General features: G+C 39.0%; 1 protein-coding gene across 7 annotated transcripts in view; it reads left to right on the top strand.

Annotated features, from left to right (window-relative positions):
* Positions 1-10,380, top strand: part of kirrel1a (kirre like nephrin family adhesion molecule 1a) — a 29,406-nt gene extending 19,026 nt beyond the window's left edge. For all 7 annotated transcript variants that reach the window (XM_053628875.1, XM_053628880.1, XM_053628877.1 and 4 more), the window contains 9 exons: positions 211-359; positions 570-697; positions 1,681-1,807; positions 2,151-2,251; positions 3,534-3,750; positions 4,356-4,463; positions 4,653-4,780; positions 6,053-6,130; positions 7,759-10,380. In XM_053628875.1, coding sequence (XP_053484850.1) covers positions 211-359; positions 570-697; positions 1,681-1,807; positions 2,151-2,251; positions 3,534-3,750; positions 4,356-4,463; positions 4,653-4,780; positions 6,053-6,130; positions 7,759-8,364 — 1,642 coding nt within the window. In that variant the 3' untranslated portion in view covers positions 8,365-10,380. The remainder of the gene's footprint in view (positions 1-210; positions 360-569; positions 698-1,680; positions 1,808-2,150; positions 2,252-3,533; positions 3,751-4,355; positions 4,464-4,652; positions 4,781-6,052; positions 6,131-7,758) is intronic.
* The last annotated feature ends 2,466 nt before the right edge of the window (positions 10,381-12,846 follow it).

The raw sequence follows: 12,846 nt of genomic DNA, 5'->3' as shown, positions 1-12,846 counted from the left end.
TAAGCAGGTACTGCAAGGTGCAATATAGTGTGACAGAATTTAAGACAAATGTAGCCCAAAATATAGAGGGACACAATATTCTTTGGGTAATAAAAGCATTTTTTTTTTTTTTTTTTTTAAAAAAAGGCTATTTCACTGACTTCCATTTAGCACATTTCTTTAAGTTTTGCAATGTTTGTGTTCATCTTGTCACACTTTTCTCTCTGCCAGATGGGCTAAGGGCGGTGTGGTCATCCAGGGTGCGAGAGAGAGTGTGTTTGTCACTAAAGCTGACCACTCTTTTTTCACCGAGCCTGTTTCTTGCCTAGTGTTCAACGCTGTGGGGAGCACCAATGTCAGCATACTGGTGGATGTCCACTGTAAGAAGCAGTTTGAAAACCTCTTTTTCATTTCATTTACAGCCGTTACATATTTACAAAAATGCTTTACTTTTTAAAAGGGTGACATGAATTAGTTCTACTAATGAATTCATTAAAAACATCAACGATGGGATGGTGTGATGGTAAAATGAACTGTAGAAATCTATATGAGTAGTTTGATACAATTTTCTCTTTTTCCTTTCCTTAAAGTTGGCCCTATCTTGGTGGTAGAGCCAAAGCCAGTGACAGTGGACATGGATTCTGATGTCACATTGAACTGTAAGTGGGCAGGCAACCCCCCTCTCACACTCACATGGACAAAGAAGGGGTCCAGCATGGTAAGAAATCTGACCCAGACTACTCTAAAAATGGTAGTTTTCCTGTCTTTCACTGTCATCTGCCATTTCTTTCATTCTGGCACTGTTATTGAGATTAGCACCCTCCCTCCACATACCTGGTTAAGATTTCTCCATTTCATTTCTCTTCACTGAAAAAAACGACATTTATCAAGTGAAAATATCTTGAATATAGTCGAATTTATCTATTTGTTTTTACAAAAGTACAACAAACCAAATATAAGATTATTAAACCTATTTTGAGACATTTTCACTCATATTAAGCTTAATTTTTTTTACATTCTATTGGAATTCTATTGCTTCTTTGTAGAAATAAATGCTTAAAATAATAAAACGTATCTGCCAAGACTATCTGCTGCGTAATAAGCTTGTAATTAGTACATAAAAGGAAGTTTCAGAAACAGGCTTCGATGTGTATAACTATTAAATAACAACAACTCATAATATAATAATATATAATATAATAATGCCTAATGAAGAACGTTTTCATACTGTCACCATTATTCTGTTAGCATTTTAATAGTAATACGTTTCGAGTAAATATTCCTGAAGCCTGGGAAAAGAGTTGCTGTGAATTTGATGTTTGTGGAGCTATACTTATATTTGGTTTATGTTAATCTTATAATAGGAAATACTAGATAAAATCTGACAAGATATTTTCACTTGCTAAGATGTCATTTTTTGCAGTGTTTAATCCTCCTCCTGCCTGTCTGTCTTCAATATATTCTCTTTGTTGACTTTGGAGAGCGGGTTCATCCATCTGACATGAATTGCTGCTTCCTGGTGTGGTCCAAAATAAAATGTAAACTCTCACTCTCCTGTTCTCTACGTGCTGGTTTGTTTTTTCAGTTTCTCACTCAGAAGTTTCGTGTTGTTGGGGTTGTAAAGGTGCTACAGCATAGTTGCTTTTACTGTAATGAAATTTATTTTTACGAGATATAACCCTGTCCTCTGTCTCTTTCTAGGTGCTGAGTAACAATAACCAGTTGTATTTGAAGTCAGTGAGCCAGGCTGATGCTGGCCAATATGTGTGTAAAGCCATAGTGCCCAGGATTGGAGTCGGAGAAACAGAGGTCGCTCTCACTGTTAATGGTCAGTAACTGAGCCAGAAAGTATGAAAATATAATTAAATAGGAGACTGAAACCCTCTTGGCATGCATGAATAATTTGATAGCAGATATTATAGACTATAAGCCCCATATCAATGATAAAGAATAAATGAATATTAAATAGGCAGTATGAAGCAAGGATGAAGCTTGTGCTGGTTAGTCTTTTCTCATGATTAGAGATGCTCTTCTGTAATACACCAGTCTATAAAGTGCTTTTATACCAATTCACAGAGCCATAACTAGGTGTTAAGACATTGAATTACAGTAATTAAGCAATTCATTTTTCCCAGGAAAGCAAGAAACAAGTAGGGCTTCTCTCTGTGCAGGTCCCCCCATTATATCCAGTGAGCCAGTCCAGTATGCAGTCAGAGGAGAGAGAGGCGAGGTCAAGTGTTACATCGCAAGCACTCCTCCTCCCGACAAGATTGTAAGTGTCTGGATAAATAGCTGTCTTCCTAGTTATCTAGCGGAGAAGTTGTGTGTGTTCTGAAGTTATGCATGTTTTTATGTGTGTGAAAGCATGCTACACTATAAACGTCCTCTAACCTACTTCAAAATATTCTTCAAAATAACCAATTTGAATATCGTTTTTAGCCCTGACCCATTTGGTCAGGGATTTTCGACAGGAAATAACACAACATGGCTTAGGGTAACCTTGGCATTAAATTTAGAACTATACAAAAAAAAAAAACAACTCTTATATAATTTTGCGTATTTTGAGCTAGAATGGCTGAATGTTACAAATAGTATCAGAAGTTCAAAAAGTCATGAAGGCAGCATTAATAATGAGCGAATGTCAGACCTCGACAAGCAAACCAAGCTTTTGCTCTCCGCATAGTTGACTTAACTGTAACTCAGCACTATCCATTTAGAGCTTGCTTCTGTCTGAATGACTGTAATGTAGAATGACTGGCAGTCAAAGCCCTAATGCAGCTCTGAATAGAGATTTATGAAATATGAAACACAGAAGCCGAGCATTTGTTCACTCATTTTTGCTCTGCGTGTACTGCTGGGTTGTGCAGTAAATGGAGCCTTATTGTGAACATGTGGACTAATGCATTTTTTAAACACGTTCATAGTTCGGTATGAATAATATAGCACCTTTCAGTGGAGTTTAAAGAAGTATGAAGCCCCTTGTTTTCGGCATAGAAAAGCTATTTAGGTAATGTGACGTGAGAGGCTGGTATCAGGAATACAGAAAGAGGCAGATTATTCTTACAGGGTTACCACAAAGAAACTAGCAATTGCTTAAATGTAATACCAGTTACAAAGGAAAGTGCTTAAAATTTTAGAGAGACATTGAATATGGAACATATCATTGAATAAGCTTGATATGATCTATTGTTTGCTTTAAAAAAAAACATTCCATCCATCATCATCAATTACACCCACATAGACTATCCATTCTTTATATAATCCGCCTAGAAAATAAGGCCTTGTTCTGCGAACGATATTTCATGTGTACCATTCATTCTTGAAGATTCTTGAATATCCTGCATTTTGAAGATTCTAAAGCTTCAGTATTATGTTAGGAATTTTACAATAAAAGTAGGCAAGAAAGCTGCCACTTAGGTGTGGTGCGTTTGCAATGCATTTTAGGTCTTAGATGGAATCCTCCTGACAGTATATCATAGACACATAAATAAGTATATAATTGTTGATATGCTTTTGTATAAAATTTGAACACTCCCTTTCTGTGTGCGTTTCAGGTGTGGGCGTGGAAGGAGAACGTGTGGGACAAAGAGAAAGGGACTCTACCAGAACGCTACACGGTGGAGCAGAGTAAGCCGTCCTCTGATGGAGGAGCAGTGCTGTCTACTCTCACCATCAACAATGTCATGGAGTCCGACTTCCAGTCCACCTACAACTGCACAGCCTGGAATGCATTCGGCCCAGGAACCATGATCATCACTCTGGAAGAGACTGGTGAGTTTATGTGCATCTGATTATCATTTTTATCATTAAATGTGTGCATATTAGAACTTGGAGAGAGTTCCCCTTCTGTCTGTAAAGGGCATACACCTAGTGGACAGAACAGACATGTTTAAAGCTACATTTTGATAATGGGAAAAAATCCTTATATATATATATATATATATATATATATATATATATATATATATATATATATATATATATATGCAGAATGATGTCATCAAAATTGTTTATCTGAGTTGGTGGTAGAGAGAGACTGTTAACTTTTTAAATTTTATTTTGCTCCACTAGGTGGTGATATATTAGATATATATCACCACCTAGTGGAGCAAAATAGAAATGTATAAAGTCTACAGTCTCTCTCTACCACCAATAGAAATGTATAAAGTTCAGACACTGACGTAAGACAACTGAACTAATTAATTATCAGTATTAAAAAACTATGTCTGATATTGATGATTGTCGTTATCGTCATATTGCCCAGGTCTAGTATAGTGCCATGGTTTTCATGCTTAGATAATTTGTTCAAATATTAAGATTCATATTCATACCTATCTCCTGATGTTTAACCTGAACCTCTCATTTCTATGACACAGAAATCGTTCCAGTTGGTATCATTGCTGGCAGCACTGTAGGCTGCTCCATTCTGCTATTGCTCTGTCTGCTGGCATTAGTCCTGTTCCTATATCGTCAGCGGAAAGGAAGTAAGAAAACACACACACACACACATTTTTACTGGCTTAATAAAATCATTATTCACTACACCAATGGTTAAAGTGTGTATTATAAGGCATATATTATTCTTGCAACTCACAATTGCAATACAGATCCACAAATATAATGATGTTCAGAACAGCTGTGTAAGAAATGTATAAAATCTGTATTGTTCCCAGGTCGCCGCGGGGTGACACTCGGCAAACCAGACATCAAGGTGGAGACAATAAATAAAGAAACCCACAGCTTAGAGGAAGACTCAGCCAGCGTCTCCACAGCAAGCCGCATGGTCAAAGCTATGTACTCGGTGAGTCTGTATTTTCGAATGTGCAAAGGAGTCTTAAATAATTGAATAGTTAATTTTGAGTATTATTTTAAAGCAAGAATGAAAGCTGTATACCTAACACAGACATCTCTGAGGAGGTTCGTGATTGCATGCAGGTTATGAGTGCTTTGCTTACAGCATGATTAGTGCACTACATCATTACGTAGTGCACACTGTGGAATAGCTACAAGTCTAAAAAGCTATTCAACAGACAGTCTATGTTACCAGATGCAGTTTTGTGAAAACATATCAAGGCTATCTGTCTCATAGCTAACACAAATGTATAAACCATTCAGTGCTGAGAAACGATGATAACTATGCCTCCATGTCAGTACGAACTGAGCTGCATTTTGCCAGATCTTATCCAGCTGTGTGCCTCAGTGGTTGAGCTTTGAAAGCTAAACGGCAAATGAGGTCACATTTAGGTTTGATTAAACTATTATTACAGCTGCAAAGAATAAAATGCAAAGTGGAAACATGTTGTCTTTCTGTCTATATGAGAACTGACCTTTTGTGCTGCCAGTAGTAGTATTCGTTGATAAAAGTAAAGAGCCAGGACGCTTTCATCCCTGAACCTAAATCTCAAAGGCAACCCAAGCATCCCATCATATATTCATCACAGTATCTGGATGTGCCTCGGGGGTGCAGTGACAGGATATTCTGACAGCTCAGGGATTTTACAACCTGCAGAAATGTGACATTTAACCTTATAGCAGAAGAGATATGAATTTGTACCTTTCTCGTTGTTGTATAACTCAGACTTCTCTGGCAGGCTTGCAATTCCTTTATGCATAAATGCACTGTAAATGTGATTTGTGGTCTTAATGTTTTTTTTGTTTGTTTGTTTTTTTATACAAGTACAACATTAATACTTCTAAGTACTAACTAGGGATACCATAAAACCTTTGGGCATTGTGCTGCTTCTAAAACTAAGCCAATGAAAATAACTGTTCGACTCATTATTCATGTTCTTGACCATTAACACGTCATCTTGAAACCTCCCTATACACTAAACTGCACTCCAACAGTCCAAAAGTCTTACTCACTGTATGTCATCTAAAGTATTACACCGAAAAACTGAATTTAATCCTGTTTTCTTTCTCAACCTCCCTCTCTTCCTGTTTTATCTTCGTCCTCCTCTTTCTTTTAACCCATTTTGTCCCTTTTTGTGTTGCTTCTGCCCCCCCCCTCTTGGTTGGTTTGTCGTTTATTGTTTAGTTTTTGCCTTCTGTGACCCTTTCTCCCTCCTCTCAGCCTTTTAAAGATGACATCGATATCAAACCGGACCTACGCAGTGACACCTTGGACACACGTCAGGACTATGAGATCAAGGTGAGTGAGACACACACATACAAGTTCACTCTAACACACACACACACACACACACACACACAAGCTGATTGTCCTTCAGTGCAGCATATGTACATGTAATGCTTAACATGTTTATTGCACGAGTACTATAATTATTCACAAAATACAGTGGTGCTTGAAAGTTTGTGAACACCACCACAATGAGACAAAATTATTATACTTGGTCACTTACTTATTGAGGAAAATGACTCAGATTACATATCTGTGAGTGGCAAAAGTATGTGAACCTCTAGGATTAGCAGTTTGATTTGAAGGTGAAATTAGAGAAGGTGAAATTAAATTTGTTTTAAATCAATTGGATGATAATCAGGTGTGAGTGAGCACCCTGTTTTATTTAAAGAAGAGCAATCTATCAAAGTCTGATCTTCACAACACGTTTGTGTAAGTGTATCATGGCATGACCAACTGAGATTTATGAGAACCTCAGAAAAAGAGTTATTGATGCTCATCAGGCTGGAAAAGGTTACAAAACCATCTCTAAAGAGTTTGGACTCCACCAATCCACAGTCAGACAGAGTGAGTACGTACGACCCAGGAGTGGTCGACCAACAACAATCACTCCAAGAGCAAGATGTGTAATAGTCCACGAGGTCACAAAGGAACCCAGGGTAACCTCTAAGCAACTAAAGCCTGCTCTCACATTGGTTAATGTTAACATTCATGAGTCCACCATCAAGAGAACACTGAACAACAATCTTGAGCATGGCAGGGTTGCAAGAAAAAAAACACTGCTCTCCAAAAAGAACACTGCTGCCTGTCTGCAGTTCAAATGTCACGTGGACAAGCCAGAAGGCTATTGGGAAAATGTTTTGTGGATGGATGAGAGCATAATTGAACTTTTTGGTTTAAATGAGTAGGATTATGTTTAGAGAAAGGAAAACAATGCATTCCGGCATAAGAACCTTATCCCATCTTTGAAACATGCTGGTGGTAGTATCATGTTTTGCTGCATCTGGGCCAGGATGCCATCATTGATGGAAGAATGAATTCTGAAGTCTACCAGCGAATTATAAAGGAAAATGTCAGGACATCTGTCTGTGAAGTGAATCTCAAGAGAAAGTGGGTCATGCAGCAAGACAACGACCCTAAACACACAAATCATTCTACCAAATAATGGTTAAAAAAGAATAAATAAGTCCTGATCTTAATCCAGTAGAAATGTTGTGGAAGGACCGGAAGCAAGCAGTTCATGTGAGGAAACCCACCAACATCCCAGAGTTGAAGCTATTCTGTACTGAGGAATGGGCTAAAATTCCTCAAAGCCAATGTGCAGGACTGATCAACAGTTACCGCAAATGTTTAGTTGCAGTTTTTGCTGCATAAGAGGGTCACACCAGATACTGAAAGCAAAGGTTCTCATTTGTTTAATGGGTTCACTTTATCTACTTTTAGGACATCTGATGATGTTTTAGGTCATATTTATGCAGAAATATAGAAAATTCTAAAGGGTTCACAAACTTTCAAGCACCACTGTATGTAATAAATAAAAATAGAGCTGCAAGCAGAGATTAATGGAGCCAAGCACAAAATAGAAAACACATCCATGTGTTATTACTTCGCACACTCAGTGTTTTTCTTTCTCCTGACAGGACCCTACAAACGGATATTACAACGTGCGAGCCTCGACCCATGATGAAGGTCGTCCTGCCTCCCGCTCCATGCACTACTCTGACTATCGGACCTCTACTGCACCAGGCGGTGCTGCAACTGTTAGTGGTAGCTCAGGCAGCGGAGCCACAGCAGGTCCTGGAACACCGAGCAGCTTGGCTCCTGGGTCACGAGCCGGCTGCTACGACCCTCGACCTCCTTCCAGACTCAGCTATGCCCAGTTTAACACCTTCAGCAGACCAAGTCAGTCTCAGCAGCCTCCACCTAGCTCCGGGCCTCAGACAGGCGACTTTCCAGCTGAATGCAGTCTCCTAGACTCGACACCACAGTTACCATACGAGAACTACAGCTACCCATCGCACTACCCCACGTACCGTCTTGGCTTTGCTCCTCCCAGCCTCGCTCCATTAGAAAGCGGCGCAGCGTATGAGATGTACAGCGTGGGGCCGGGTGTGGGCGTCGGAGGCACTGCTGCAACCCCGGAGAGCGGACTCGGGAAGTACGGTAGCTCCACACGCTTTTCCTACACCTCGCAGCATTCCGACTATTCCCACCGACACACACAGAGGATGCAGACGCACGTGTGAAGGAGGAGCATAATGCCACACTGCGTTGCTCTTCCTCACTATAGCACACACACTTGACCACATGCACACAAACATACACAGGAGGAAGTTGTAAAGAAAAGGAGAATGAGTAGTAGGAATCAGATCAGAAAGCATAGAAGAGAGAGTGGGAGGGAAATTGAGAGGTGAAGGAAATCTCTTCTTCAGCTTTTTCTGCTTATTTCCTCAGCTCAAGGAACTGATAGCGAAAGTCACAATCAAGATGAAAAAAGTAGCATTACTGAAGAATCTAAGCTCTTCAAAATGCTGACTGTATAGGTGTGAATATCTTGTAGTTAGCATGGCCACAGACATCTTGTGAACTGAAGGAAGCTTCTGTGTTTGTCTGTGAAAAAAAAACGACATAGCAGCGGTGGTCCTGGAAGACTTTTGTATGATATGAATTCTTGTTAATGGCTTCTTCAACTCGTCTCCACACCTTTACAAGGCAAATATAAGAAAGCAATATAACACCGATTACACCTACAGTAGACTTGCAGTGGTTCAATGATGATTCTATAACAGATTTTTATTAATTCCTCACATCTAGCCATGAGCAAAGCACCAAACAAAGCACAACACTATATGACCATATATCTTTGGCTACCAAAGCATTAGGGGTGTAACGACACAGCATATATATTGTATCATTCGATACGAGGTTCTCAATTCAATATGTCAATACATTCAACAGGCTGCATAGTAAAGTAGGCTATTTGGCATAAAATACTGCTTATATTACATGAGGTGCAATAAACATTTAAACTTAATCAAGACCATAGACTCTCTTCTATGGTTAAAACGTCAGACTACTGATCGAAAGGTCATGAGTTCAAATCCCAGCGTTGCCAAGCCGCCACCACTGGGCCTTTGAGTAAGGCCCTTAACCCTCAATTGCTTAATTGTATAAATGAGGTAAATGTAAGTTGCTCTGGATAAGGGCGTCTACCAAATGCCTGAAATGTTTTTCATGAGCTAATATGCTAACATACTAGCATATTATTAGCATATTACCTCAAGAAAAGCAGCAACGGCTACAGCAAGCAGGAACTGAAAAGTTCCTACAGATCTTTAAGTTCTGGTGTATGAGACTGTCATATTTGGTTTCCCGTAAACAGTAAGTAAAACTCTGATGGCCAGTGACCTATGCTTCTATGTCAGTTGGTAGAACTAGATGAAAACAAAAAGCAGCACATGCACACATCTCTCTACTGATTTAGTACAGGTTACAGAAAATCACAGAGTTTTGGAGCTACCGAAATGAGACCCTGCTCGGTAAAGGAGAACGCAGGAGTCAAAAACACATTTGCACTACAGAGAGATGTGCGACACGGAGTGCATAACAATCCAACAGCAGAATTTAAAAAAAAAACCCTGCTAAATAAACAAATGTTGAATTAGATGTTTTAATTGGTGGGTTAGTGGTTAGCATGTTTGCCTCACATCTCTGGGGTTGGGGGTTTGATTCCCGCCTCTGCCCTGTGTGCGTGGAGTTTGCGTGTTCTTCACGTGCTTCGGGGGCTTCCTCAGGGTACTCCGGTTTCCTCCCCCAGGCCAAAGATATGCGTTATAGGCTGATTGACATTTCCAAATTTTCCATAGTGGGTGAACATGTGTACGATTGTGCCCTGCCTACCCCATCCAGGGTGTCCCCTGCCTTGTGCCCCAAGTTCCCTGGGATAGTCTCCCTGTGAGCCTGTGTAGGATAAGCAGTACAGATAAATGGATGGATGAAGTTTATTACATCTTAGTGCACAGCTTTAGTTCAGTTATATGCTGTTAATAGTCAGAATGGATCACACAAACACTATCATTGTTGCATTTCAATTACAGTCCTTTTATAATGTTGAATATTTTAATCAGTGGAAAATGGAAACCTAAGACACCTTCAGACAATGCTTATTTATATTGTATTGAATATGTATTGCATCGAGACACCACTGTATCGAAATCATATCAAATTTGAATTCTGTGGGTTGTTACACCCCTACAAAGCACGTGTGATCAGTTGGACACTAGGTGATGAAAGGTCAATACACTTACCTACTTTACCTGTTAATTAGTATCTAGTCTGTATTCTAGATTGCTAAGCTACCTCATGAAGTGGGCTACAAGCCTTATCATTTAGAACAATTATAGGAAGAAAAAACAGTACGTGGTTCAGTTACCTTTTATTAGAACGTTGTCTCTGGCAGAATGCTTTCGTTCTCATTAATGAAGTTGCAACTCGTGTCATTGAATTAAAGCACTTTTTTGTTGATATAAAAATAGACGCATAAGGAAAAGAGACCAGTTTAGGAAGCCATCACCCATAGCCAATGATAGCAATTTTTCTTTCTTTCACTCGTTCTCTCTTTCTTTCTTTTACTTTTCATGATGGGACAAGCCACTGGGTTGGCACATCAGTTGGTGGAGTATACAGTGAGATGCGCAAGGGGGCATCATAGTAAACCATATATTTTTTCAAAGTGTTCTTACATGGTGATTAGTTGATCTTCGAGCACATACAGTATAGCTGCATATACACAGTATATGTGTGTCTATATGTCTGAATTCCCCACTCATTCCCATGGTGCTTTGTAGTGGGGTCATTGTTTGCACTGCATTCCAGTATTCTAGCATAGATTATTACCCTTATAATCTACCTGTAATCTCTCATTTGCACACTAGGCTAGAGTGTTTTGACTAGTCCCAAAATACAGAATTATTATTATTTTTTTCTCTCTCAAATTTCTGTAAAGAATTGTGGACCAAAGGTTCATCGTTAGAGTGTCTGTCTTTATTTAGGTGATATTCACCTCAACAAACAAGGAAATATGCAGATATGTTTGTGTTTGTTGTTTCTGGACTCAACAGTAATAACGGTGACAAAAAAAAAAGGTGTTTTGAAGGGTATGGGAGTGCAAAAAGTGAAAAAAATGTATGACCCAGCCTTAGGTACACATGCTGATCTTAGATCAGGCTGCTATGCCGTCACCTTATTATTATTAAGACATCATAATGAACCAAGTGGAGCTGATCTCATCGTCAGTTCTTGGATGGATTTCTTGACAGTTTTGGTTTCCCAGGGTTTATCCCTGAGAACAGGAAGTTTATACATATATATCTTATACATCGGGAACTGTTCCTACACACACAATATCACAAAGACACGCCTGCTACTTGTGCCAAACACAGACGCCTAAGTTGGAGGAAGCATTACTTTTTTGTTTGTTTGTTTTTGGACCAGTAAAACTCAGACTTGGTCTATGGATATGAAACCAGACAGGTTTTGTAAACAAGGATGTAAACATCATGATCATGTCGATGGTGAAGATGAAGACAATCCGTCTCGTAACGGTTCTCCATCACGGAACAGTGAGGTACTGTCTACAGACGTCGTCTGAGTTTCAATGCCTTTCAATTGAAGGAGTCTTGTAAATACTTTCCCATGTGTTACTCCTACTTCAAGTATTATTTTATATCATTCAGTGTGATGCACTCTATAAATGCAGTATTGTTACATTTCGACAGAGCAAGGGAAAGTTGGCAGGACTAAGGTCTGGCAATGGATTTGAAAGATTTTATGATCTCTTGTAAAATTATTTTTTAAAAAAAACCAGAATAATGAGCCGTGTTCATTATACTTGGCTGGAGTCCAGTGCGGTGCCAAAGAGCATTCAGCAGAACAAGATGCTCATCATCAACAGATAGCACCTTTATACCTGCCTGTGCTGCCCATTAGTATGTCCTTATGGTACATTTGGTTACTTTGAGCAGTTGACAGAGAAAGATGTATCTGGGAGGTGTGACCTAACCTACAGTTGAGGACATGGCCTTCCTCCAACATCCTTCTTAAAGAACTGAAGCTCCATGAGGACTAAAAGAGGGATATATGAATATGTGTGTTGATTTAAAAAAAAAAAATAAAAAAAAGAGTGGCCTTAGGAAAACATGACTTTTATAATCCAACACTTTATATGCCAATTTAAGGCTGGAGGAGAATGATGTGTGTGCGTGTGTGTGTGAGAGAGAGGGAGAGAGTATCACTTTGTGTACAAATATCTTTATGTAATCCTTTACTTCCCTAAAGTACGTGCTCTAATACTTTTATTCTGCTGGTAGGACTGTATCCTGTATACTTGTGTCTTAGAAAGCAAATGTTGACCTTACTGTACTGTTCTTCATAGTTGAAGCATTCTACAGATGTACAACAGAAGTTAATGAATTTTCATTTTTTTATTTCATTATCTTTTTTTCCCCAATATTTTTTTAAAAATGTTATGTAATTATTTTTTCACAGTATATCAAATAAAAGCACTGTTTTTATAAGAATGGATGATGAGAGTTGGTTTATATCTGTGGGAACAAATTTGAACTATCTTGGGTCACAAAATATTTAGTGAATTTTTGGTGTAGTCCAGTGGTCACCATCCCTGTTCCTGAAGATCTACCTTCCTGAAGACTTTAGCTCCAATCATAATT

The sequence above is a fragment of the Ictalurus furcatus genome, chromosome 7, assembly GCF_023375685.1.
Source record: "Ictalurus furcatus strain D&B chromosome 7, Billie_1.0, whole genome shotgun sequence".
Classification (NCBI taxonomy): Eukaryota; Metazoa; Chordata; class Actinopteri; order Siluriformes; family Ictaluridae; genus Ictalurus; species Ictalurus furcatus.
Note: the sequence above shows the minus strand (reverse complement) of the source record. Positions and strands in the feature narration are given on the sequence as shown.